Below are 23,573 nucleotides of genomic sequence, written 5' to 3'. Positions count from 1 at the left end.
CGGACCCTTCCTCCCCAAGTGCGGCCCCTCACCGCTAGGGCTGATGGAAAATGTAGTCCCGGACCCGGGCAGGCCAGTTGAATGGTGTGTCTGTGTCTGTATGTTTGGAGGGTACTGAGCCCCAAAGCTTCGCAGGCTCCCTCGGGGAGCCCCGGCATCTCTTCGTCTCTGCAGGCTCTTGGGTTTCCGGGACTCAGCCCAGCTGGGTGCTGGGGCTCCCCTTGGATCCCCCAGCACCGTAGCAGTAACCCCCGTGCTCTGCACGCCGCCCCCAGCCCCCGCTCCGACCCTCCGCGGGCGGCCTGCCCCTTTAAGAGTGGCCCCGCTGACATCACGGCGGGGGGGGGGGGGGGCTGGCCCGGCTCCCGGCTCCGCGGCGGCTGCAGGACCCGGCTCCGCTCTGCGCCCGCCTGCTGCTCTGGGGACCCCGGCCCGGGACGCCCCCTCCCGCCTCCTCCAGCTGCCCAGAGCCCAGGCTCCGCCCCAGGCCTGCCCAGAGCCCCAGTCCTTATCAGGGGAGCCCCAGGATTGCCCCTGCTCTCTCTCCTTCTCAGGGTCTCTCTCTCCCTCTGTCTCTCTCTCTGTCTGTCTCTTTCCCTAGCTCAAGGTGTCTGGGTTTCAGCATCTCTCAGCCCAGGGCCTGTGAGCGTCTCCCTGTCTCTCTGTCTCTCTCTGATCTGTCCACTTCCAGAGCCCCAGAAGCTCTGAGCCCGAGGACAGCGGGGTCTTAGACCTGATCTCTGCCTCTCCTTCTCTCTCTCTCTGTCTCTTTCAGGCCCCCTCTGTGTTTCCCCCAGTCGCCAGACCTGCGAGTCTCAGTATTCCTCAGCCTCGAGGTCTCGGTGGGAGTCTAGATCCTCGGCTCTGTCTGTCTGCCTCTCAGGGTGCCCCTGCCCCTCTCGGGCTCTCTGCCTCTGTTTCTATTCTCCTTCCCTCCCTGCCTCCCCCATTCTCAAGGCCCATCTCCCTCCCTCCTTGCAGCCTCCCCCTCCCTCCCCGCCCCTCCCCTCCTCCTCAGTAGCCAATGAGCGGCCGCGGGTCCCAGCTCTCGGCGCCGTCCGCCGAGTGAGGCCGCGGGCGCGGGGGGTGGGGGGTGGGAGGCCGGGAGGGGGCCGGGACGCCGGGCTCCGGGGCGGGGGCGGGGGGCGCGGGCATCGGCGACCCCGGTGGCGGCGGCGGCGGCCGGGGCAAGCCGCGGGGCCGGTCATGCGGCTGCGGGGCCCGCGGCCCGGAGCGTGCGCCCAGCCCTGAGCGAGGTGAGCGCGAGGGGAGGGTCCTGGAAGGAGTGGGGGCTCCTCTTGAGGTGGCTGGGAGCTGGGGGCTGGGGCTAAAAGGGGTCTGAGTGGCCCCGGGGTGTGGGATTCTGGCGGTCAGGACGCCCGAGTTCGGGAGGCATTGGGGGGGGGGTGAGGGGACATTGGGCCTAAGGAATCCGGGAGGACGGGGTCCTAGAGTCCTGGAGTGGGGCTCCAAGACTCCTCATGTCCGAGTCTTAGGGATCGTGGGCCTTGAGGAGGGTGCCGGCCAGGTCCTTGAGGGAGGCGGTCCTGGAGAAAGTGGGGAGGGCCCGGGCCCGGTGAGAGCAGGACATGTCTGAGAAGGGGTCCCCAGAAACGGGGAATACGTTCCTGAAGAGATTAGAGGGAGACGGAGTTTGGACTTGGGGCTTGGAGAATGGGACTCCTGGGATCCGAATCTCTGAATCTAGGAGAGATTGCATTAGATAAAGAAGGGTAAGAAGGTGGCTCCAGGCCTAGGGGAGGGTCCCAAAGGAGGAAGGGCTGGAGGAGAATGAGGCGATCTGGGCGGGCCATTTGGAGTGAGACGGAATCCGAGCGAAGAAGGAGGGGGTTTCAAAGGGGAAGTAGAAAGGTGTCAAGGGGCAAGGTCCCAGCTGGGAGTCCAAGGAGCCCGGAGGGGGGGGGCGGGGGCGGCGGGTACGGGGGGAGCTGAGGTCAGCTACTTGGGACTAGGCAATCGGGGTGACTGGGTTTTCGATGCTTGTTTCTGAGCTGAGCGGGCTGGAACAGGAGGCAGCTGACGGTCAAGCCTTGGGACGGGGGATGGGAGGAAAAGCCGGTCAGAGCTCGGCCAGACTCGGATCCCTGACTCCTCCAGGAGGCTGGGGGGTGGGGCCTGGTGGGATGGGGGCTCTGGATGCCGAGGTGTGGGGGAGGGGCGGGGGTGATGAAAGTTGTCTGACGCCAAGATCTTTGCTGGCATGGGGCAGAGTTTCAAGGCTCTGAGAATTACAATTAGCCAGGTGTCAAGTCTTGGCTGCATTGTTGGGGAGTGTTTTGGGGTCTTAACCTTCATAGTTAGAAAAGATGATGGGGATCACTGGTATTCAGGGATGGTCTTTGTCTGAGATAGGATGAGATAGAATGGGGATGACAAGTTGAGTCCTGCAAATTGGAATTGTGCAGTTTGGGGAAAAGTTGTGGGGGGGGGGCGGTCAGCGTGGTAGATAAGAGATTAGGAGCTCCCGGGTTAGAATCTCTAGATATTTGACTGGAATTCGCAAGGCCATAGCTATGAACTGGGGATCTCCTGTTTTGAGGGCCTGGTGTCAGAGGGGTCAGAGTTCCAGGCTAGATGTTGAAAAGAGTTTTGTAATTGGGAGTCCTAGCATGTAAATTGGAGTCCAAAATCTCTGATAGGGAATTTGGGGGATCTTGTGATGGCCAAGGGGATGAGGAGGATGAAGATCCTGGGCTTCCTGATTTGGGATTTTAGGGTTCAGAGCCCTGATCCCTAGTTTCAAGGATGGCCTAGGGTACTCTGGTTAGAGTGCTGAGTTGCAGGGGAAGGGGAACCCAGATCATGGTTTTGACTTTCTGGAATCTCTAGCCAAAATCCAGGCTCCAGGTCTCAGGGTCCCAGTGTCCTGGGATCCAGGACAGTCCCAGCATCCTAAGTTCAGAGCCCTACCTGGATCTGGGATGGGGGGAATTCAGGTTCTGAAACCTGAGATCTGAGTCATGAGCCACGATCTCAGACTGAGGTACCAAATTAAAGTCAAGGCACAGGATCAAAGTGAGAAGGTCTTGGGTCACAGTCCTGGTGTTAGACTTAACTATTAAAGGTCAAGATGAGAGTCCAAGGGTTTACACCTAGGTTTAGACCTCTGCTCAGGTCTTGGTTAGTAGGTCCTTGGTTAGTAGGACCCTTAGGGTTCTGGTTAGTAACCTACTTGGGGGATTTCTGGTAGTTATTTAACAGAGTCCAAAAGAAAGGGGCCAGGATGCCAGGAGGCAGCATTGGGGAAATCTGCGTGGTTCCAGTATTGAAATGCTTGATTGGTGTAATAGTTTTTGAGCCCAGGCTCAAGGTTAAGGATCCTGGGGAGGTCTGGTGTCTAGGGTTAAGGTCTCTGTCAGGGTGCAAGGTGAGGGTTGGAGGGACTACTTCTGGCATTGAGAATATGGAAACTGAGTTCCTATTCATAGTTATGAAGTTTGGGACCCAGGTCCAGCACATGGTTGGAGCTAAGGTTCAGTCTGTGGGTCTGGGCTGCAGGTTAGGGTTGGAAGGCTGATCCTGGGGTCTGGGATCCGGTGTGGTGTCTCTCATCAGGACTGAGAGCCAGAAACAAGTGTCAGGTTTGGGAAGACCAGTTCTGGGGTTGAGGGTCAACAGTTGATGTCACTGGTTCAAATCCAGAAATACGGTCATGGGTTAGGGCACGGAGGTCAGCTTGAGAAGTTTTAGTTTATGAAATGGTGTCTCTGGCTTGGGGTCGGTGTCCCAGGTGGCTGCATGGAGTTGGGGACTGTAGTTAGTCCCAGCAGGACTCTCCAAGGCCGCAGCTTCTTCTCGCGTCTCAGGCCCCGCAGGGCGCCCCCCGCCGCTGAGGATGAGTCACTGCAGCAGCCGCGCCCTGACCCTGCTGAGCAGCGTGTTTGGTGCGTGTGGCCTGCTGCTCGTGGGCATCGCGGTCAGCACTGATTACTGGCTGTACATGGAGGAGGGAACGGTGCTGCCGCAGAACCAGACCACGGAGGTCAAGATGGCGCTGCATGCCGGCCTCTGGCGAGTCTGTTTCTTCGCAGGTACAGACCCTACCTGTCCTCCATTCAACTGTCCTTGCCTTGCCTGGGACCCGAGGGTCCTTATCACACTTCCATCCCTCGGGTCTAGATATCCAGAAACTGACCCTGTTTACTCTCCTGGGGAGGCAAATTTCTACCCGGAGACCCGATTTCTAGCCCTTTATTTCCTGGATCTAAGAGCCCCCATGCCAAGCCCCTAATCCCTGGAGAGTCCCCACTTAGAAGCAAGAGTCTAGCATCAGAGCTTGTCCCCTGCATAGTTCCAGTGTCGAATGGGCAGAATAAAGAATTCATGCCCTCCAGCGACCACAGAGACCCTCCTCCTTGGAACCCCCCTCCCGCCAATCCTCTTTAGGGATTCAGAAGTTCTGGCCCACAGCCCCTCCTCATTGGGACCCGGAGTTCCAGTCCTGTCCTCCATCCATGGGTCTCCAGAAAAGCTCAGAAAAGGAGCTCCCAGACCTTCTGTGACCCGCCCCGCCTTCCCCCACAAGAAGAGTATAGACAGTAATCCCTGGATCAAGCCTCATATACCTGGGGTCTCCCCACGGTGCCACCTGCCCCTCATCTAGCTGTGCTTTCAATTCTTACCCCCAGGCCGGGAGAAGGGTCGCTGTGTGGCCTCGGAGTATTTCCTTGAACCGGAGATCAACTTGGTGACGGAAAACACGGAGAATATTCTGAGTGAGGGGAAGCAGGGGGCCTCGACAAAGGGGGGAGTCCTGGGAGAAAGGGCAGCACCAGGAAAGGGTTGGGGTGGCGGGGAGGAAGTGCAGTGGTTGGATGAGGAGGAGGAGCCAGGTTGAAGGAGCAGGGCCTGGGCAGTGGGTGGAGTCCACAGGAAGGGGGCGGTGTCAATTTAAAGGGTGTGGCCTGGGTGAAAGGGTCAGCAATGAAGTATCCGGAAGGGGAGGAGCCACATTAAGGGGCGGGGCCATGCAAGAGGCGTGGCCAGGGGAATGGGGAGGTGTCACCTTTCGAGGCCCCCCTCACCCCTTGTCTCTCCCTTTACCCTTCCTTCAGAGACGGTGCGCACGGCCACCCCATTTCCCATGGTCAGTCTCTTCCTAGTGTTCACGGCCTTCGTCATCAGTAACATTGGCCACATCCGCCCGCAGAGGACCATTCTGGCCTTCGTTTCTGGCATCTTCTTCATCTTATCCGGTGAGCTCAAGGAAAGGACTTAGGGCCTGGGACTGTTTTCGGTTCTGGGAACCTGTGGTCCCTCCTCCACTAAGAAAACCACTTCTTTGCTGTGTGACCCTGGAGGGTTTGCCCAACCTCTCTGAGCGCCACTTGTCTTCTCTGTTAAATGGAGATAGCAGTACCCGTCTCACAGCTTGCTGGGGGGACCCCATTCTAACTAATATTTATTAGGTGCTTATTAGGCTCCGTTCTGATACCACAGCCCTGTGAGACAAATTCTCTTACAGTCCCATTGTGCGGATGTACAAACAGATGGTGGCTCAGGGCCACGGGACCTTGGAGACACAGAGCTGGGCCCACACACTTGCCATTCACCCCTCCTGATATTTTAGCAGTTAACATACATAAAAGCTCTTTATTTTCTGTGCGACATTTTATTTGAAAAATTTTCAAACAGAAAAGTGGAAAGCATTTTGGAGTGGGCTCCCATGAACCCACCACTCAGAGTCAACCGTTACCCTATGACTAGACTGGCTGTGTCTGTCCATCTGTCCGTCTTCTAGCCCACCTTATTATTACCTCTTTATGCGGTTCAGTGTGAGTTGTGTCCATATGCTTCATCCTGAATATGTCACCTTGCATGTCATTAGCTACTTTTCAGTCTTTGTCTTTTCTTTTATCTTTTGAGAGACAAGGCTCTTGTGCCTGAGCGATCTCACACCCTTCCCGTAACATCTCTGCTGCCGAGTTATTATTAGAACTCACTTGATTAAACGGGGGCACCGAGGCCCACAGTTGTGCAGGGAGTTGCCCAAGACACCAGCCTGAGCTGGAGGGGCGGGGGGGGGGGAGTAGGTGGGGGGAACCGAGTGTCCTGAGCTCCCGAGCAGAGTTCTTTCTCAGGCATCACCCACCTCCAGTGTCAGCACTATCTGGTCCAATTCGGTCCCTCTCAGCTCAGGTCAGGCCAGGTCAGCCCAGGCCTAACACATTTAACTCATCCATCCAGTCCATTCTGACTCCGTTCAAATTAATTCAACATCATTTCATCAACTCCGGTCATGTCCTTTTCATCCAGTTGATATTTTATGAACAAACCCCGCTTCCAGCTGGCTTCCATACTGTCCCTTGGGGCCTACACCCAGGTCCCTCTCTAGAATTGGCAAAGGGTTGAACGTCCCTGCTCCTCAGCCAGCTAAACCTCCCCTGTGCCTCCAGCCTACCCTGACGAGACCTTTTCCAGAGAAACGAGGGTGCAACCTCCCAGTAAACTTGAATCATGGCGTGTGGAGCTAAAATAAGACACGTACGATATCACCATCCCAGAGCGTCGAGCAGAAAAGTCTCATCATTTTTCATACCGAAAAATAGTGGCCTAGAGAGAGAGAAAGTGGGACAAGGGTAGGAAGCAGGGAGACTTTAATTCAATCCACCCAAAACACTAGAGGGAAGATCCCATTGTTTGCTGTTCACAGAAGGGGCAGCATAGCTTCGTGGAGGAGGGGCGGTTGGTCCAGAGGGTGTTTACGTCCCCAAACCCAGACTCACGCTCTTGTGATCCTCCAGGCTCTGATGTCCCAGGGCCACACTGAGGATCAGTGGTGCTGTCAGGACTGGATGTCAGGCTTCTGATGTAACAGTAGAGAAATTTAGGGGGATTGAACCCTACTTCTGGAAGCCCTTCTTCGAGTTCATGTCATAGACTATGGCCTGTGCATCCCACTTCAAGGAGTCTGTCATGTGCTTTCATGGTTCCGAGGTATAGTGACTGATGGTTCATGCTACTGCGAACCTAGAAAGACCTGGGTGCGAATTCTTCCCCTTAACTGCATGGGCTCTCCATGGTCCCAAAACCCTATTTTTCTAAGGCCGGATTGTTTCTATTCAGCCTAGCATGTAGATGATTCTTGCCTACTGTGCAGTCCTGAGAAGAGGTGGGGTGAGAAAGGAGAGGGAGTGGAAGTTGAATTACAGAGAAAGGAGAGGGGAAAGGAGCCTTCATTGATGGAGTTGTCTAGAGGACAAACCCTGGTCTAGGGCTGGCAAACCTGTGTAGGGCCGAAGAGTAAGTGTTTCAGGCTTTGTGAACTGTAGGATTATAACTCGAAATGAAGCAGAGGTGCAGCAATGGGTGTGGCTGTGTCCCAGTGACCCTGCCTATGGGCCCTGGAGTTTGAATTCCATGTAATTTTCATGACCATGAAATGTTCTTCTTCTTTTTTTTTCCTTTTTTTTTTTATTCATTTATTTGACAGAGAGAGATCACAAGTAGGCTGAGAGGCAGGTAGAGAGAAAAAGGCAGAAGCAGGCTCCCCACTGAGCAGAGAGCCCGATGCAGGGCTCGATCCCAGGACCTGGGGATCATGACCTGAGCCGAAGGCAGAAGCTTTAACCCACTGAGCCATCCAGGTGCCCCTGAAATGTTCTTCTTCCTTTGTTTTGTCCTCCACCCCAACCCCCTGCACCTTTTACAGATGTAAAAACCATGCTTAGTTCGAAAACCGTGCAAAAACATGTGCCGGGATATGTGGTCGTTTGCTAACCCCTGGTCTCCTCACAGATGTGAAGGGCTGACCCCGTGCTCAGTAAAAACATACATTTGTTTATTCATAGTTATAGTGACAGCAGCAACCAAAATAATACACACTTGGTTGAGTGCCATGGTTGGGGGAAGCTCTAAGTGCTTTACGTGAGGTCTTTGTCTTTATTTCATAAGGCAGATGTCATTGTTGTCATTCTCCAGGTGAGGAAGCAGAAGCACCCAGAGGTTAAGTTGCTCCATGGTGGAAGCAGGATTCCCACCCAGGCCTTCCCTGTGGCACTATGCTGCCCCACCACAATTAACATCATCAAAATATGGGGAGCCTGATTGGCTCAATCAGTAGAGCAAGCTACTCTTGATCTCAGGGTCATGAGTTCGACCCTGACAGTTTAGAGATTGCTTAAAAAATAGGGTAGTAAATAAGAAATAAAAAATTTTAAAATATCATAAGAATGGGGGGGCACCTGGATGGCTCAGTCTTTTGAGCATCCAACTCTTGATCTCTGCTCAGGTCTTGATCTCCTGTCATGAGTTCCAGCCCTGCATTGGGCTCCATGCTGGGTATGGGGCCTACTTTAAAAAAATCATAAAAAGGAAGGGGATTTTTTTATATTTTCAGGATTTTATTTATTTGGGAGATTGAGAGAGAGAGCGAGAGCATGAGAGGGAGAAGGGTCAGAGGGAGAAGCAGACTTCCTGCTGAGCCGGGAGCCTCATGTGGGAACTCGATCCTGGGACTTCAGGATCATGACCTGAGCTGAAGGCAGTCCCTTAACCAACTGAGCCCCCAGGCACCCAAAAAATGAAGGAGATTTAAATGGAAAGGGAAGTATGACAGTAACTGCATCTTAGATCTGGGAACAGAATAATCTAGTCTAATCAGTTCATGTTCCCAAGACTTGGAGAGAGAGACAGGAGTTGCCTAAGGGCTGGTAAATAGTGGCATTGGCATTCAGTTCTGAAGAAAGGGGTGGGAGGGTTGGGGCAGAGGAGGAACAGGGTCTCACCTGGGATTTAAGCATCTTCAGGGATGGACGAGCAGGAAAGAGATGGGGAATGGGCAAACCAAGGAGGAAGCTTAATGCAGTGGTGTGGGTATGAGTAGCTGGGGCTGGGGCTGGAAAGATAAAAGCAAGTGGATGGCTTTGACAGAGAAGGATATTGACAGAAGAATCAATGGAACCAGATGACTGGCTGGATATGGTTGGCAAGAGAAGCAGGGAGGAGGCTGGAATGACATTGACTTTCTTTTTCCAGGTCAGAAGAAGCAGGTTTCCCATGCAAATCCTGTCCTAACCTCTGGCCCTCAACACGTCCTTTGCATGTGCACTTTCATTTGCTCCTCAAGCATTTACACAGACATCCTACATTGTGTGGCTCTGCACTGAGCACTGACTATGTGGCTGAATCCTAGGTGAATGCTCAATCCAGTCAATGACAGAACAGCCCCAGCCACCTGTCCATCAAAACTACACACCTGCTTCAATCCCACTGCACGTGTGCAAACTCTCCATGCTAGCTTACAAGGTTTTCTAGGATTTAGGTAATGCTCAGATCTCTGACCTCATTTCCTAACCCACTAACACTCTCTCCATTGCTTACAACTTCAGCCACACTGGCCTCCTTCTATTCCTTGAAAACGCTCATCTCAGCCCCACATGAAGACTTTACACTCATTAGCCCTCCATGCCTGGAAGTCTCTTCCTCCTGATACTCAAAGGGCTCAAACTTTCTCTCTTCAGGGTTTCTTTCTGTGACCACAGTATGTAATGTTGCCTTGTCCACGTTATACCATCAGTTTGCATGCTTTGTATTTTATTCATAGTTATTGTCATGTTACACGTTTTCCGTCTCCTGCTAGAATGTAAACTCTGACAAATATGGAACTTTACAAGCATGCTCTTATTTGTGTCTGCAGAGCCTAGATGAATTGGTGGTACAAAGTACACATTGAAGTATTTGTATAAGAGAGGAGTGATAAGGACAACTTAGAGCATTCTGGAAAAGGGGAGGATGCATTCACTTGGCACAGTCGGGTGGTGGAGAGGGGGGAATGACTTAGGAGGGCTTCCAAGAGGAGGTGACGTCTGAGTAGATGAAGCTGAAAGGGTGAGGGAGAATTTTTCAAGTGAGGAAAGAATAGTGTCTTGTATGGAGGTGGAAGTTCCAGCATCTGTTAATGCCCCAGAAAGTATGGAACACAGGTAGATGCATGTGCAGCTCTCCATGGTGCTGAAATCCTATTGTTCTAAGGCTGGGCTGTTTCTATTCAGCCTGGAATGTAGGTGATTCTTGCCTACTGTGCAATTCTGAAACAGAGGTGGGGTGAGGGGGAAGAGGGAGTAGGAGTTGGATTACAGAGAAAGGAAGGGAGAAAGGAGGGAGAAAAAGAGGAAAAGAGTAAAAGGGGGAAAGAAGATTATTTTTGGAGAACCAGAGCTACTATAAAATGTCCAAGAAAAAGAAAGAATGGCAAGAATAACTTACCTTTTGTGATTGTTTTCATGTGATTTTCAATTACTAAAAATAAAAGCAAAAGCAACAAAGAACAGCAAACGTTCTTTCTCTTTGGAAATATTTGTTTCCTTATCAACTCTTGTCCCTGATTCACCTGGCAGAGACTGTTACTTAGAACTACAATGTGAAATATGGAGTTTAAGGTGTGTGTTTGGGTGGTTAGCAGGAATCAGATCAAAGAGTTTAGAATGTCAGGCGGAAGAATGAAAAACCTCCTCTGGTCAGTAAGGAGCCAAGGAAGAATTTTTTTTTCTTTTTTAAGATTTTATTTACTTATTTGACAGAGAGAGCAAGAAGGCATAAGCAGGGGCAGTGGGAGAGGAAGAGGGAGAAGCAGTCTTCTCACTGAGCAGGGAGCCTGAAGTGGGGCTGGATTCCAGGATCCTGGGATCATAACCTAAGCCAAAGGGAGACGCTTAACTGACTGAGTCTGCCCGCCACCCCCACCCTGCCCCAAGGAAGAATTTTGATAAGAGAAGGATTGAGTTTGTTTGGGTTTTAGAAAGAACCAGGATCTAAAGCAGGGGGATAAGGATTTAGGGGTAATGGTAAAAGCATATAAAGTAAGTTTTAACTGCTTGAGAAAACTTATGGTTGCAAGAAGAGTGTTGATTTATGAGATGGAGGAAGTAAAATGGACTTGACGTGATGACTGAACATCTTTGCTGGATGAGAGAGAGAGTAAAATCAGGATGACTCCCCTGCATTGGACTAGGGTACCTGAGGGAGTGTGGACTGTGGGATTCCTTCTTTTCTTTAAACCTGCTCATCTTTCTAGACCTATCTCAGATGCTTTTCCATCACATAATACTTTGTGGACCCTCTCTTCTTGAATATCAAAATCATGGAATACTAGAAACTGAAAGTGCTATGGAAGTTCAGAGCAAGGAAAGGTTAATTCTTAGAGAAAATGAAGGAATGGTGGGATTTAGCATGGGTTCAAAAAGGGGAAGCAATTAACTATCTTTTCCAGAAGCCCCAGTTGCTTGATAGGTACACTTATCCATTCAACTGGTGTTTAGTATGTGTTGGATCTTATGCTAGATGGTAGGGGTGCAGGAGGAAATAATAGGCTAGTTCCAAGTATTCTGGTGGAGAGAGTGATGGGGGCATTATTTTATCTCAATCGCTCCAGTGTTTTAATGAAAACTTTGAAATTGATGGAATAGTGCAATGAGCACTAGCCTACCTTCCTCCACCTAAATCCTGCATTTTGCTGATGTTTTTGCCATATTCTCCCTCTTTTCTCTCTCTTTTTAAAAAAATATTTTTTTTATTTATTTGACAGAGAGCAAAAGTAGGCAGAGAGAGAGGAGGAAGCAGGCTCTCTATTGAGCAGAGTGCCCGATGTGGGGCTCGATCCCAGGACCCTGAAATCATGACCTGAGCCAAAGGCAGTGGCTTTAATCCATGGAGCCACCCAGGCACCCCTCCCTCCTTCTCTCTTTCTCTTTCTCTCCACATGTACTTTTTTGGGTCTTTACTATTTCAAAATAAGTCACAGGCATCATGACTGTTAATTTATAAACACTGTAGTATGCATCTCTGAAGAGGAAGGACATTCTTCTCCCACAATGCCATTATCATACCAAGAAATTTTGCCATAGTTCCATAGTATAATTTATCCCATTTTCAGACTGTCCCATTGTTTAAAGAATGCCTTTTATAGCTCCCCCCCCCCACCACCACCACTGAGATTCAGACTTGGTTCACACACGGCATTTAGTTCACGTCTCCTTTACTCTAGACTAGTTCCCCCACTATTTTCTTTTTTACAACACTGACTTCTAAAATGAATTGCATTACAAAAATATAGAAGGAATAGTATAAATAAATGAAATCCCATGTATCCTTCCCTCAGTTTCAGTAGTTATCAACATATGGCGGATCTTTTTTTAGTCATACTGCCGTATCTCCCTTCTGTACTTCAGTACATTATTTTAAGGCAGACTCAACCATTAAATCATTTTATGCACAAATATTCCAGTATATCCCTGAGAAATAAGTACTTTGTTATTTAACATAGCCATCATGCCCAAACAATTAAGAGCAGCTACTTAATATCATTTAATACCTAGTCAATGCTCAACTTGCCCCCCTTGTCTCATAAATAAATGCTTTTTTACAATTAGTTTGTTGCAAATCAGGTTTCAAATTCCACTTGTGCATTTAGCTGATAGATCTCGGAAGCCTCTTTTAATCTATAATAGTCTCTCCCCTATTGGTTCCTTGCCATTTATTTGTTGAAGAAATCTGGTCGTTTGTCTTGTAGAATGCCCACACCCTTGAGTTTTCTCACTGTGCTTTCTCTCTCCTCTGTTGTGGTGCAAGGTACTCAATCAACCCTCTGTTTTCTTATAAAACTGCTGTTGATCCAATCCAGATTTGTGGGTTTTGTTTCTATTTTGGGGTGCTTTTTTGGAGGCCAAAAATACTTCATAGATAGGGGGTGCTGTTTACATCCTACCGCACTGCATGCAGACACATAAGAATGCCTGGTTGGCTCTTCCTGAGATGTTAAGGATGATCACTGGTTCAGGTGTTACCAGCTTGGCCCCCGTCATTGTCCTTTTGAAGACTGGAGGCCAGGGACTCATGTAGAATGCCCCACATCCTAGGTTGGTTTGACTAGGCATCATTTGATTTGCTCCTGTTTCCTTGTGTTTTCTAACCTGCAAGTTCTGTCTAGACTAGAGGCTTTATTAGATTTGGGTTAGACAGGTTTGGCAAGCAAACAGAGGCAGAGCTGGTGCCTGCTCCTTATATCCCAGCCCTTCAGGTGACAAAGACTGTCAGGTAGAAACTTGATCACGTCGGAACCCTTAATAAAAGTGGTGACCATCGGGGCTGTTCATTGATAAGGCACATTTTCCTCTTTCCAGTTAATATGTGGTTTGCCAGGTAATGCTTTGGTACCTTGGGAAGGTAAAACCCTCCCCCATTCTACTGAAATTTGGGGGAAAGATTTTAAACCTACAGAAAAGTTGCAAAAATAAAACAGTGAACTCTCATATACCCTTCATCTGGACCAAATTTTAATATTTTGCCACATTTGCTTTCTCTCTCTCTCTCTCTATATATATATGTATCTGTAAGTATATATATCGTATCTGAGATATTTACAGACATAAGTTTATGAACCACTGGAACATAAATTGCAAACACCTCACTCCTAAATACTTCAGCAAGTATCTCCTAAAAACAAGTGTACTCCCTCTTCTCACCACGGTGTAATAACCAAATTCAGGAAGTTTGATATTTGTCCAATCTTATAGCTAAAGCACAGTCCATACTCAGATTTCACCAATTGTCCCAGTGTTGTCTCTTAGAGTCATTTTCCCCCCATTCAGTATCCGATCTAGGATCATGCTTTGTATATCTTTGTCCTGTCTCTTTTGTGGCCTTTTATCTTTTATGGAGCGCCTGCGCCTTTTTAAAAAAGAAATATCTTTGATGTTGGCTTTTTTTTTGAAGAGAACGGCCAGTCGTCTAGTAGAATGCCCATGGTTTTCTTAGAAATGGATTCGGGTTACACATTTTCAGCAGGAATCCTACGTAAATGGAGTCACAGCAGGCTCGCGTCAGGAGTGAACAGTATCTCTCTACCCCGCTTTTGGTGGCATTAGTTCTAGTCGCTTGCCTGAGATGGGATGTTAGGTTCCTTTATGATAAAGGGGGTCTAAAAGAAAATCTCTTTATAATTAATAGATATTCCAGGGGAAGGTTCTGTCGGGCATACAAACAGATATAACATGATTTAATGCCATTGACGGTGCTGGCTGGGATCCTAAGATTACTTGTAGGGTTGCGAAATGGTGTTTTGTAAATCTGCTGTTCCATCTACATGTATACCACCAAAAAGAAGACTTTTCTCTTTTGTTTTATTATTTATTTTTAAAAAGGATGTCAGTATGGGTTCACATTTTTTAAAAATTCAGCACGTTCTATGCTGTTTCTTTTCTTTTTTTAAGATTTTATTTATTAATTTGCCAGAGAGAGAGAGAGCGCATGCACTCAAGCGGGGGAGCACCAGGCAGAGGGAGAAGAAGGCTCCCTGCTGAGCAGAGAGCCCAATGTGGGGCTTGACCCCAGGACCCTGGGCTCATGACCTGAGCCAGAGGCAGCCACTTAGCCTACTGAGCCACTATTGATTTGTTTTAGAGACAGTGTGGTGCATACGTGAGCATCCACACTGAGTGGGATGGGCAGAGGAAGAGGGAGAAAAGCAGACTCCCCACCGAGCATGGGGCCCATCCCTGGGGCTTAATTCTACAATCCTGATCCTGGGATCATGACCTGAGCCAAAATTGAGTCATGCAGGTACCCCGCTACGGGCCTTACTTCCATTATTCCTTTTGTTCTTCCACTTGTCCCTAGTTGGATCAGGGATCCCCTTTCAAACTAGTCCCTGCATCCTCTTCTGACGTGTCCCTCTCGTTTTTTGAGTTTTTCCTTCCTTTGTGGCCCAAGTACAATTTTACTGCCTCTCCCCAGGCTTCAAATGAGCGATTTCTTCTGGAAGCCCTTGCTTCTTATTTAGTGGGGAATGCTGTTAGAGACCAAAAGCCGGGCGCTAAGTATGCTCATTGCTACTGACACCCGGGGTTTTCTTCATCTTGCGCCATTCTGATCTGTGTCTTCCCTTTTTTAGCACCAGAATCCAGCTCCCTAAATATCAGTATATTTGCAAATGTGCTCAGCCCTACAACTGCTTAAGGGCTGCTGCCTCTAAGCTGCTCTCCCAGAAAGAAGTAAGGTTCAAGGTTTCTTTGCGGATCTTTTGTCTTTAGAGTGAAATGTAATCAAAGTACTGTATCCAAGAGTTACTAGAATACTTTTACCCCTTCCTGGGGTGGTATCATCATTTGATGGAAAATTAGCTATGTTTATTTTTGTTTGTATCCAACTTTAGACTTTCTGTCCCCATCCTTGTTGATCTTAGCTTCTAAATGTATAAACGATGAGCATTCTTCCAAGGGTCCAAATCATGCAAAAATATGTACTCAGAAGAGCACCGCTCCCTTCCTAGGAGTGTCCCTCCCTCCCTTCCCTTCCAGCTCCTGTAGGTGACCAGCCTCATTTGTTTGCTTTCCTTACTGTGTCTCTTTCTGCAAAAATAAGCAGATGCCCATTTGTATTTTATTTTACTTATTTATTTGCTTAAGAGCTAGCATCCTGTATACTCTTTTGAGTGTTACTTTTTCTTTTAAACCGAGTGACAGAGTCTGGGACTATCATTGAGCTCCACTCCAGTTCCCAGGAACCTTGCTCATTCTCATTTCACAGTGACACGGTCCTCTGCTCCGTGATGTTTCCCAGTCTGTCCCACTAATCCTCTGTGTAAGTTCTTGTAGGTCATTCCAAGGGTTTTGTAGTTCCGGGTAATGACATGGATTAGCATGCATCTGTGTCCTTTTGCATGGATGGACAGAGAGCTCCAGGGTCATTACTATAGGTTAGATGGCGGAGTTGAAGGGCCGACCCCTGCACGGTTTTGACAGGCATGGCCAGATGCCCTCTCACTGGGGCTGGGCCATTTTGCATTTCCACCAGCAACGCATAACAGGTCATTTCCTCATTACCCCAGCCTCATCAAAAGAATATGCTGTGAAACTTATTTTTTTTTTAAAGATTTTACTTATTTATTTGTCAGAGAGAGGGAGAGCGAGTACAAGCAGGAGGAATGGCAGGCAGAGAGGGAGAAGCAGGCTCCCTCCCAGGACCCTGAGATCATGACCTGAGCCGAAGGCAGGAAGAGAGACGCCTAATGACTGAGCCCCCCAGAGGCCCCCAGTAACATTTTATTTACACACCCTGACATGAGGAATCCATATACTTTGCAAGCCGAGATACTACCATGGTCAAAACATTAAGTTCACAGAATTCGGTGGTTGTGGTATATTTGCCAGGTTGTGGGACCACCCCTGGGGCCTGACTTCACAACATTTTCATCACCCCAGCAAGAAACCTCATACCCTTTAGCGACAGCTAGTGGGAATCTCCCCTCCACCCCGCTCCTTGGCAACCACTATTCCACTTTCTCTCTCTATGGATTCGCCTATTTTCGACATGGCATATAAATGGAATCATACACTATGTATCTGCCTTCTTTCTTTGAGCTTATTTTCTGAGTTCATCCATGTGGCAGTATAAATCAGTATTGCATTCCTTTTTTTGGCTGAATAATATTCCTTTATACGGCTATCCCACATTTTGTTTATCCATTTAGTTGATAGACACTTGGGTTGTTTCCACTTTCCGGCTATTATGAAGAATGCTGCTACAAACATTCATGCAAAGTTTTTGTGTGAACATATGTTTCCTATTCTCTCGGGTGGAGATACCTAGCAGGGGAATCGCTGGGTCATGTGGTAATTCTATCTTTAACACTCGGAGGAACTGCCAAATGAAACTCATATACTTTTTACATGCCACAAAATACCACTCTTCTTTTGATTTTTTTCCGACAGTTTAATCACAGAAAAGCCATTCTTAGCTCGCAGGCCATACAAAGGCAGGGGGTGGCCTGGATGGAGCCCATGGGCCGTCGTTGGCCGACCCCTGTTGCAGGCAGTGGAAGGAATACAGATTGCAAGGGGCACACAAGTGTTTATTTGTCGGATTCTGGGGGATGATGCCGATGGGGATGACTTGGATTGATTTAGGGTAGGACACCTGATCACCTTCTTAAGCCACACTTGGTATGGCTGCTGCTTAAAAGAGGTTCAGCTTGAAGAAGTGGTAGTTGCCTCTTAACAATTTCTCAATGCAGACATCTCCTCTGCACCTTCTTCGTGTGCCTCTGTTCCCTCAGCTGTCAGTGTTGATAAAAATGATACCCACTGGAGGGGCGGCTGGGAGGTTTGAAGAAGCTGATACATACACAGCACTGAGAACAGTGCCTGGTACAGGGCAAGACCTATATGAGCAGTTGCTATTGTTTTATTAATATTATTACTGACGTTGTGGCTATTATCCACAGTTTCAACTTGGGCCTCATCCTCGTCCCCCTGGCATGTCACAACTCGTCTCTCTCTTCATTCTCTTCCCAGAACCAACCATCCTGCAAGGGTTCTTCTAACACTCTGAACTGAACCTGCCCTTCCTCTGCTCCAGACCTTCCATGGCTCCCTAGTGCCCTTGGCATTTGAGGCCCATTATGGCCGTGTCTCTGCCCCTTTCTCTGGCCTCATATTTTGTGGCTGGGGCCGGTGTTCTGGCTATATGGATGGATCAGTTCGGTGCTCCCTCTCCAACCCTTTGGCCATGCTGTTCCCTCTGGCTAGAGTGGTATAACTGTGTACTCTTCTCCCCAGGCCTCATCCTTTAGGACTTGGACAAAGGCCCTTCTTCCAGGAAGCTTTCCTGGACTTCCCCTGCACCACCCCCACCATCCCTGCCCGTCCCCTAGGTGGGTTGGTGTCTCTCCTGGACCCGCAGGATTCTGTGCTGCTACTTCCCTGACTGCGCATATCACCATTTATGTGACTACCCACCAGTGTCCCTAGTTGCCTTCCCCAATTGCCTGTGAACTCCTGGACTGTAGATTAGGGGAGGCGGGAAGAGAAAGTTCATTGTCTCCAGAATCCCTGCAGATGGCCAAGGCCCAGCACACAAAAAGGTTTCAAAAAATGGATTTAGTTCAGGACTGAGCAGGGAGGAAAGGGGAGGGGATGGTGGTGAGATGGGGGAGGGGCTGGGGCTGGAGAGAGGGACCCTCTGCTAAGATACCAAGGGCACTCTCTGCTCCCCAGGCCTCTCCTTGGTGGTGGGCTTGGTTCTCTACATTTCCAGCATCAACGACGAGGTCATGAACAGGCCCAGCAGCTCTGAGCAGTATTTCCACTATCGCTATGGGTGGTCTTTTGCCTTCGCTGCTTCCTCCTTCCTCCTCAAAGAGGTGATGTCTGTGGGGCCCAGACAGGAATGGAGACTGGTCTGGAGGAGGGAGGCTCATTCCTGGGCTCAGGAGAAAGAGGAAACTGGGGGCATAGATGATGGATTTAAAAGGGAGGTGGTGACTGAGGACGTAACCCCTGGTCCTGGAGGAGGGTCTGGCAGCTCCCAACTTCTGGGGTCCTGGTGTGGGGGAGGGGCTGGGGCCTGGACTCACTCCTGGGTCTGAGGGAGGAGGGGGCTGGGGGTTTGGACTCCAGGGAATGAGGGAGGAGGGGGTTGGGAGTCCGGACTCTTGTGTCTGAGAGAGGAGGGCCTGGGGGGTGGGTCTGAAGTCTTGGGGTCCTTGGGAGCTCGGGGCCAGCCTCTGGGACCCTGACCCCGCATTGCCACAGGGGGCCGGCGTGATGTCCGTGTACTTGTTCACCAAGCGCTACGCGGAGGAGGAGATGTACCGCCCGCATCCGGCCTTCTACCGCCCGCGCCTCAGCGACTGCTCCGACTACTCGGGCCAGTTTCTGCAGCCCGAGGCGTGGCGCCGCGGCCGCAGCCCCTCCGACATCTCCAGCGACGTCTCCATCCAGATGACGCAGAACTACCCTCCCGCCATCAAGTACCCGGACCACCTGCACATCTCCACCTCGCCCTGCTGAGGCCCGCCCCTCGGCTCTCCCTTCTCCTTCCCCTCCTCCTCCTCCTCCATCTCTCCCCTTGGGGGTCTCTAGGCCCCAGGGCTCAGCTCCCTCCCTCGGAACTTCACTACCCCGCTCCCCCCCCCCCATGCTACGCACGCTTTAGCCCCGCCCTCTTCTCGGTGGCCCCGCGCCTCCGTGCTGGTCCCTATACTTTCCAAGGGCTCCTTCCCCCTTCGGGGTCTCTCGACCTCCTCCGTCCCAGCCACTCGCAGAGGGCCCCCAGTTTCTCCCTGGTTCCGCCCCCTCCCTCTGGCCCTCCCCTCCCCTCCAGTGCCCGGCGGCGGGTTTCCCTGCCCCGCGCGCACTGCACGCTGGGGGCCAGCGGTGCAGGCGCCCACCCACCCTGAGCCCCGCAGCCTGCGGCCTCGCCTCAGGGGCGCTGGGCTGGAGAGTAGGTTGGGCAGCCGCCTGGAATGCCAACTACCCTCTTCTCGCCTCGGCCCCGACTTCTCTATTTCCCCGCCCAATCTCATCTCCGGATCTTCTGGGCCGGCGGGTGCAGCGGGCAGTCTTTTTGCTGCGCCCGCAGCTGAGGGTGGGGTGGGAGGCTGGAGGCCCGGGCGTGCTCAACCCGGTGTCTCCCCTCCCCCAACTCAGTTCTCTACTCCCCTGGGAGGTTCCATTCTTCCTCACCGGCTGGGCTCTTCTCGGCCTCCTGAAGGTCACCTGCCTTTCAGGGGGCGCCATCGGAAGGATCTCCTTGCTTTCTCAGCTGCCCTTGGCTTCTTTTTCTTTCTCTTCTTCTTCTTCGAGCTCGTTCTCCCTTCCTCCTTCCTTCCGCTCACCTTCCGCTCTAGGTGCATCTAGCCCCGCACGCCACACAATAGGGCTGGAGACCCTAGGGTGGAGGGAATTCCTCCGTGCCATTTCCACACCTGTGCCGGCCTCTTCCCCCTCGAGGCCCCGTCGGGGGAGGGAGAGGCAGTAGCGGGGGTCCAAACCCCCCAAACCTCGAAGTCTTCCATTTTCTGGCACTCCCCCTCATTGAAGTCCCCCTTTCCCATCTTAGACCCCCAACTCTGGCCTCTTTCAAGGGTCCGTCCGCCCCCTTGGACAGATTTGGGGGGAAGGTCACCAGAAACTCGCCCTTCCCCCCATTGGGGGGCGGGGGCGAGGTAGCACAGTGTTGTACACGGAACCAGAAAAGCCCCCGGGGTGGGGGGAGGGGGCAGGGGAGGGACGGGGGCTTTTAGTTTGCATCTTAGGTGGGAGGGGGGAGGGGGGACCGCAGCAGTTAACCTGTCTTTACGCAGCGATTTTTAACGAGGCTGGGGGGAGGGGGACTCGGGGTGGGGAAGGGGTGGGGTGGGGGGGCCTGGCTCTGTTATTTGCCGTGTATCATATGTAAATACCGACAGAAACTTCAATAAACTTTATTTCAAACACGTCTCCGCCTGCCGAGGGGGAGGGGATCGGATACAGAGTCTGGGTCCTGGTCTCTGCCCCCAGGGTGGGGGCCTCTGAGTCCCGCAGAACAAGGTTAGGTTGGTCTTTGTTAAGTTGCTTAATCATCCTCATTATTAACAGCAGCACTTTATAATTCGCTTCGTGTAAAGCGTGTAGGACAGCAGACGACACCCATCAGGATCAATAAAAATTAACTCTTGGTGTCACCATGACCACTTAGAGTACTGTAACTCTCGCTGGCCTGCCTTCTACATTTATTGCTTCATCGGGTTTTCTCCCCAAGCCCACGTGTTGAATTTCCTGAAGTCATTTTGCAGATAGGGCCCTGGAGGGGAGATGACCCACCCGGGGTCGCATAGCTTCAAAGTGGCGGAGGTAGAGCTGAAAGCAGATTCATCTGGTGCCCAAGCCTCAGCTTCCCTGCGCTCCCACAGAGAGCAGCGGGCTCTCCCAATGCTCTGTTGGGAAACCATGGCTGCATTTGTTGCGCCCCTACTGTGGGATGCACGCGTTCCTCCCCAACGTGATCTCACGAGACGTTGCCCACAGCCCCTGTCTGAGGCTTCCAAGCGGGCCCGGAGATCTGTGATCTCACCTACTCCACGGAGGGGCTGAAAACAGCCTGGATGTTTACCAAGCTTCTCCTTGAAGTGTATTGGAAAGGAAAGAGCGCTAGCCCTTCGGCTCTTTGCCTTGTTGGGACTTGGGCTCTTGGGGGCGAACTGGACAGCTCCCACAATCAAGACCATGCTGGTTGGATTCTCCCAAACCTCTTGGAACTAGGCATTGCAAACAGCCCCATTTTGTAGAGGAAGAAACCAGCACACCGGAGATAAGATCACCCAGCTGGTAAGATGCCAGGGAGAAATTTCTCCCAGGCCTATCCGATCCCAGAACCGCCTCTCTCAAGCCACTCTATTTCACTACCATGACTTCGACGCAAATTCATCCTGTGACCTTGAGAAGTCTTTTAATCTCTGGGGCTTCAGTTTCTTTTTCTGTAAAAAGGAGGGGGATGGGCAGAAGGACTCCAAATCCCTCTGGAATAGCGAGAGTGGTGGGGGCAGGTTAGCAGGGAAGAAGACGATTCAGCAGGATCAGATTCCCTGAGGGAAATATTCTGAGTCATTTCCAATGGTTTCAGGAATTTCTGGAGGTCATGTTTGAGATCTGGGTTGGCAAAGAGGTTTCAGCTCCTTTGTCAAGAGGAATCAATTCCTACTGGCTGCCTGGAACATGGTGTGGAGAGGGATTTTTAATATCTGTCTGCTCATTGGGAAGGGATGTCCCCACTGGTTGGGTTGATTGGTGCTGTCTGCCATCCCTGTCGATTGGTGCTGTCTGTCTTGCCTGCAGAAAGGACAGTTTTGGAGTAAGTGCTGGATGTTTGCTGGATATTTGCTCATTTTGTCCAAAACTTAACAAACCTAATGTCCTAAAGTTTAAGTTCTTTTTTAAAAAAAGAACTAACCAAGATTTTTTGTTTGGTTTGGTTTGGTTGTTTTGTTTTTTACATTTTTGAAAATGGAATGGGATCTTAAAGATTAAAGATTTCTTTATCTTTATTTATTTGTAAATTAATTTATTTATTTGAGAGAGAGACAGAGAATGAGAAGGAACAAGTGAGGGGAGGAGCAGAGGGACAAGCAGACTCCCTGCTGAGCAGAGCTGGATGAGGGGCTCAATCCTAGGACGCTGGGATCATGACCTGAGCTGAAGACAGAGGCTTAACCCACTGAACCACCCAGGAGCCCCCAGGCACGCGTTTTTAAATCCACATACAACTGAATACATAGTGCATACAGGTAGTTTTGACATGGCTTTTATCGTTGTGTACACAGAGTTCTGCCCCTCCCAGTTTCACAGGGCCATGTATTACGAAGAGTATTCAGTATCAGTTATATAATGCTACCTTATTGTTTTTCAAGGACACTTAATAACAACAGTTTGCATAAATTAATTGCATAATTTATTGACTGCTTTCTATGTGCCAGCCACTTTGTATCCAATAGCCCAGGGAAACTGGTGCTTTTCTTTTCATACCATTTTTATAAAATGAGATCCTGGAGATGCAGAGAGGTAAAGTAACCTTTTCCTGGTCTCACAGCTTATAGGCGGTCAGGTCAAACTAAGATTTGAAACGTGGGGGTTTCCTGAACTGATCACACTTAACCACTGAGCTGTATACTCTGAGTATGTTGAGCCACAATGTTCCATCTCTTTACCTATCATAGTTTTATTTATTTATTTTTTTTAAAAGATTTTATTTATTTTATTTGACAGAGAGAGAGATCACAAGTAGGCAGAGAGGCAGGCAGAGACAGAGGGGGAAGCAGTCTCCCTGCTGAGGAGAGAGCCTGATGCGGGGCTCGAGATCATGACCCGAGCTGAAGGCAGTGGCTTAATCCACTGAGCCACCCAGGCGCCCCAGTTTTATTTGTTTTAAGAAGGCTCCAGTTTGGGGCATCTGGCGGCTCAGTGGGTTAAGCCTCTGCCTTCGGCTCAGGTCATGTTCCCAGGGTCCTGGAATGGAGCACCCCCCCCCCCCCCCCGCCAACCCCCATTGGGCTCTCTGCTCAGCAGGGAGCCTGCTCCCTCCTTCCCTCGCCTGCCTCTCTGCCTACTTGTGATCTCTGTCTGTCAAATAAATAAATAAAATCTTTAAAAAAGAAAAAAAAAAAAAACCCCGGCAGCTTCAGCCTGAACTCCAAGCCCAATCTACTGACAGAACCAGCCAGGTGCCCCAACTATCACATTCTTACACCACATTACCCCACTCAGTTAATTTACAGAATAATACCACACATGTTAGTAGTTCTCAAAGTGTGGCACAGGGACCCTGGGGCCTCCCTGAGACCTGATGAAGGGGTCCATGAGGTCAAAACCACTTTTACAAGAATACTGAGATATGGTCTGCCATTGCCACTTTCAGTCTCTCATGCATGTATAAGGTCCAGGGTCTTTTTGTATCTACACAACGGGTGCTATCAGAATAAATTGAATGCAGAAGGAGATATGAGAACCCCACTTTCTTCTGGTAGACCAAACACTGTATAGATTCTCAAAAATATAAGTCAACACCACTGTATTTTTGTGTGCACTTGGGAAAATACAATTATTTTTCACTAAAATGAGTTGTCTAGGTAAACATTCAATGATTTTATTATTTTACTGAAATTAATACAGGTTGTTAAGTCTCCCCCGTTTGAATTTTGAATATGTTATGTGTCCACAGACATAACACGCAGAAACAAACGTTTTTGGAGGTCCCTTGGCATTTTTTTTAAAAGACTTTATTTATTTATTTGACAGGCAGAG

At 50.1% G+C, this 23,573-nt stretch overlaps 1 protein-coding gene across 1 annotated transcript; it reads left to right on the top strand.

The window, feature by feature from the left end:
* The first annotated feature begins 1,105 nt into the window (after positions 1–1,105).
* On the top strand, positions 1,106–18,922 carry CACNG7 (calcium voltage-gated channel auxiliary subunit gamma 7). The gene is made up of 6 exons (XM_082710114.1): positions 1,106–1,256; positions 3,828–4,052; positions 4,650–4,736; positions 5,076–5,216; positions 18,012–18,157; positions 18,549–18,922. Exons 2-6 carry the CDS (start codon positions 3,857–3,859, stop codon positions 18,804–18,806), a joined length of 828 nt encoding a protein of 275 aa, XP_082566240.1. The 5' UTR covers positions 1,106–1,256; positions 3,828–3,856; the 3' UTR covers positions 18,807–18,922.
* The last annotated feature ends 4,651 nt before the right edge of the window (positions 18,923–23,573 follow it).

This window comes from Mustela nivalis (genome assembly GCF_964662115.1).
Source record: "Mustela nivalis genome assembly, chromosome: 18".
Classification (NCBI taxonomy): Eukaryota; Metazoa; Chordata; class Mammalia; order Carnivora; family Mustelidae; genus Mustela; species Mustela nivalis.
This window is presented reverse-complemented; position numbering and strand designations above follow the sequence as displayed.